Source organism: Labrus mixtus, chromosome 18 (genome assembly GCF_963584025.1).
Source record: "Labrus mixtus chromosome 18, fLabMix1.1, whole genome shotgun sequence".
NCBI classification, from domain to species: Eukaryota; Metazoa; Chordata; class Actinopteri; order Labriformes; family Labridae; genus Labrus; species Labrus mixtus.
This window is the reverse complement of record NC_083629.1, coordinates 23,959,951-23,964,200: the sequence shown is the minus strand read 5'-3', so window position 1 is coordinate 23,964,200 and position 4,250 is coordinate 23,959,951. Positions and strand designations below refer to the sequence as shown.

At 43.1% G+C, this 4,250-nt stretch overlaps 1 protein-coding gene across 4 annotated transcripts in view; it reads right to left on the bottom strand.

The window, feature by feature from the left end:
• The window catches only part of slc4a11 (solute carrier family 4 member 11), a 94,769-nt gene extending 91,002 nt beyond the window's left edge, over window positions 1–3,767 (bottom strand). For all 4 annotated transcript variants that reach the window (XR_009676426.1, XR_009676427.1, XM_061062773.1 and 1 more), the window contains exon 1: window positions 3,570–3,767. Coding sequence is in view for 2 of the 4 variants with exons in the window: in XM_061062773.1 (XP_060918756.1) it covers window positions 3,570–3,606 (37 nt within the window). In the remaining 2 variants the exon portion in view is untranslated. The remainder of the gene's footprint in view (window positions 1–3,569) is intronic.
• Between the last annotated feature and the right edge of the window lie 483 nt (window positions 3,768–4,250).

Sequence of the window (4,250 nt, the reverse complement as noted above, 5' to 3'; positions counted from 1 at the left end):
GGCTCAGCAATTTAACTATTAATTGTGAAAATCTTCCACTGATTCATCAAAAATGGAGATAAAGTTGAGGGTGAAAAATGCCAAGAGAGGCTTCAGATTTAATTCTAGCTGGTCGATGAATTTTTAAAATATCATGAAACGCTCAGGAATTTGTTCCAGATGATGTCATTGTATAAGAAAAGTACACACGTTTTAACATTCAAAGCAGCACTCTTCTTTGCAACATCAAAATCCGACCAAATTATTAAAATAAAATTCTCTTTCATTTTTTTTTTTAAATCTGAAAGCCCCTGTGAGAGAATTTTATTTTGTCGATTTTTGGCGCCCCCTGTGGACAAAGCAGTACATCACATCTCTTTGCTGATCTTTTCCAGTTCAAATTAAAATCTTCTCCTTCTGTCATGTAAAATTGTAAAAGGAAGCCGTTTAATGCTCTGGACTGTTTTTATAGGCTATGAAGAGTGATAAGTAATTATTTAAGATGTTTTTCTACAGAAGCTTTACTTTGACATCCTAACATTTCTTTTCCTTTTTTTTTTTTTTTTTTTACAAAATAGAACTTTTAAGCAGAGAAAATCACTCCCATGATTCCCCACTCATATTGCCATTTGATGCATTGTACCAGAGTTAGCTTAGAGCTAGTTTACGATCTGCAGTCCCTCGGCAGGTCACAATTCAAACATCAATAAAAAGAATAAACTAAAACAATCATTGCAGAGTATACCTGATAATTTGGTCGTGCCACGCTGTGATCGCATCTTTTCAGATGTTCATTCATTTTGTATTCCAAACATTTTTCCATACAAAATACATTTTCATCAACATATGGTCAAATAACAAAAACTAAGATTGAAATAATACCATCAAAAGGTCGTCAGTGACAGCTTGTGCAACCGACAGATGTTATGCAAAACAGCTGGAGAAGAACCGATTAAGAAAATCAGGGCCGATTGCTGATACCGATGTTTGTTTCATGACGTCAGACTCCCACAATGCCGACTTTTCCTCTCATTTTAGACAATAAAAACAAGTCAGAGTTTGTCCAACATGTGACTTTATCCTCAATAAAAAACATGTTATTTTGATAGCTGCGATAGATGTCACCATTATATTTAATTGGCACAACAAATAAACATTGGGTTCTGACATCGGTTCATGCAGCATCATGTCCCGATCGACTGCATCTGTGCATCCCTAGAAACGACGTTAACAAGAGAGAAATCTTCACTGAAGATGGATTCACCTCAACACATTTACTGACAAAGCAGGAAGTAGTTTCCTTAATCCTGCTGACAAACAAACGTCACAAAAACAAAATCCCCTCACTGGAGATAATTATGACTTATTCCCTTTTTTTTTTCCAATAGAGAGCCTCATAATCCAACAATAACAATCAAATACAAAAGCTCACAGTTAATCCTCAGTGATATCACCGTCATAGTTAAATCACTCTGAGGAAACGTTCCCACACTGCGTTGTTGTTGCAGTGATTTAAAGTAACTTCATCCACACCTCAGTGTTCATTCAGAGACTCGCTCGCTGCAGCATCATTACACAATGTAATCATATGGTGGAGGCTCGGAGGTAATTTACAGCTCCATAAAGTGAATCCCATATCTCCTGACCTCATCCCACAGCCGCCAGCTGCTCCTTCACCTGTCAGCAGGTTGCAGCTGATAATGACACGATCTGGAAGATTGCCTGCAATATGCTGCAATAAGGCTCCGCTAATACACACAGGTGACAGGAGCGATGAAAACAGTTTCCGTTACACTTTCTGTGATGTGTGCAGGCGGCTTCGAGGGGGGAAAACCACATTGGACAACATGTTCCTGTAACCTACGCTGAAAGGTGCTGCACACGCTGAATTATGTTAAAATCCAGCGAGCAGTGAAGTGAGTTTGGAGAACAAGAAATCGAATCCTCTGGCAAAGTAATTGTTGAGTCACCGGCGCTGATCAATACCTGCATCAAATTCCTGCAGATATATTTTGGCCTCTTTTTTCCCCCCTACAGGGCAGTGGAACCTTAATGTGCACATAAAAAACCAAGGTTAGATTACACGACGCAGTAGATGATGGCGATGTAAATTAAAAGAGCGGCCTCATTAAAACACGTTCAGATTTTTTCCTCTCCTCTGATTGGTTACAAGCCTTTTCCAATTCCTTTCCTGATCACGGAAAACAAATTGTGTTTTTGCTGCAGGGATCAAACCTGTCCTCTCTGCTTCTAATCAGCTCGGAGCAAATGAATACAAATGACTCTTCGGGGGGGGGGGGGGGAATGAGCCACAGCAGTGTCCATCACGCCCCAACACACATCTCTGAAGTGTATTTAAGTGTGCATGGCGCATGACACGCACACACAAACACACACTTTCACAAATTCTCACGAGAGCACGACTCTGAACTCTGACAATTATGAAGATGTAAACAAACAAAAAAAATCTCATCAACATTGATGTAGTCTCACACTTGATCCCATACACAATAAGGTTGTGTATTACAAACACACAATTTTAAAGATGAGATGGTGTGTCTGTGCTCAAGTCGTTCCCATAAAAATTTCATTTTTTTTAATCAAACACACACACACACACACACACACACACACACACACACAGTCGCAGTATCCCACTCTGCCTTCCCCAGACAAAATGTAAGTGAGGAGGCAAGCCGCATCACACCTTCCAACGGGCTCCGGTCTCTCAGAGGACTTTCGGTGAAGGGGGAAGTCACCGCTCTCCTGCGGCTGTCATCAACACTAATCTGTCTTTCTCCATCTCTCACACACACACATTTCAAAAAGGCACACACATGCAGAGATGCCAATAAACGGAAGCACACTTCTTTTTTCCCTCCATTTTTCATGCATAGAAACACATGCGCAAACACACAAACGCATGCACACATTCACTACACACTGTTTCTCCCCTCCTCTGTCTAGCGAGCGCTTTGCACGAGCCGCGTCAGTGCAACACATGAGAAAGTGCATTATGAGGCTTTCTCTGCATTCCAGCTGTCTCCGCTCGACAGGTAAACTAGCGCTCTGTGTGTGTGCTTTTTTGTCTTGTTTTTTTGATGCAATCGTTTTCAAGGTTCAGTTCCTTAACTGGAGGAAACACAATGCAGGAACCCTTTTGGTGTCGCATACCAGACATCAACAAGAGGAGGAACAAGGAAAGAGAAAAACGTCAAATGCGTATGTGTAGAAAAAAAACACACACACACATACACACAAAAAACAGGGGCAAAAAACATCTGCATTTCTGAGAGCCCACCAGGGCTTCCAGGACCCCTCCTCCTCTGGAAAAAAATAAAACAGGATTTCTGTCACAAACAAGAACATTGCCTAAGTACACAGAAAGAGCAAACACCAAGTATGTACAGGGGAAGACATGCACAGCCAAACATCTGCCGTCCCTCAGAGTGGAAGTGGAGGTGTGCTCAGATGTTATGCACAGAGGGGTTCTCAGGTTTCACTAGGTAGGGAACCCCAAGGTTCTCCCAGCGAGCGCTGTGTCGTGCTCAGCTGAGGAGCAGATATCTCAGAGCTTTGGATTCACTTACCCGAAGGCACGAAATGAAGAACTTTGTTGGTCTCCATGGCTGAGCAAGTGGTGGCGATCGCACACTTCCTCTCTCCAATCGCCTTTCTCCCCCCCCCAAAGTCAACCCATCATGGTTGTGTTATCCTGTGCTGATGAGTGTGAGATCACCTCTGCTCCCTGGCTCTGCTCTGTTTCTGACTGCCTCTCAGACACATGCAGTGACTCAGCCCCACTCTGCCTGCCTGCCCGCTCGCTCACTCCTACGCCGCTGGGTCCTAGTGCCTTCTCATTTCCTGCTCCGCTACACCATCCCCGCTCACCAGCCTATAGCAGGGCAGCATGCAGCCAGGCAGACCGCACGTCAAGACACACCTCCCCAACAAAGCACATGCAACATGTCCCCCCTGCTGTAGCTACACTGACTGACTTAATCGCCACAGCTTTGTCACATCCCTTCGACTTAAACTGGTTTCATCAGTGATATGAATCTTAATCCATGATCTCTGTCACAATCTGTAATGTTATGTACAACCCTCAGTATTTCACCCCCAATATATTGTAACCCTGCTGCTTTATTGAAGGTTCCCAGTTACAGAAAAAGCAGGACTATTTCAGCCCTGCTCAGAACAGGCTGTTTCTGTGTCTGTACCTTTAAATATGTAAATGAGCTGTGTCTGACCACGCCCCCTCTCTGGAAGGG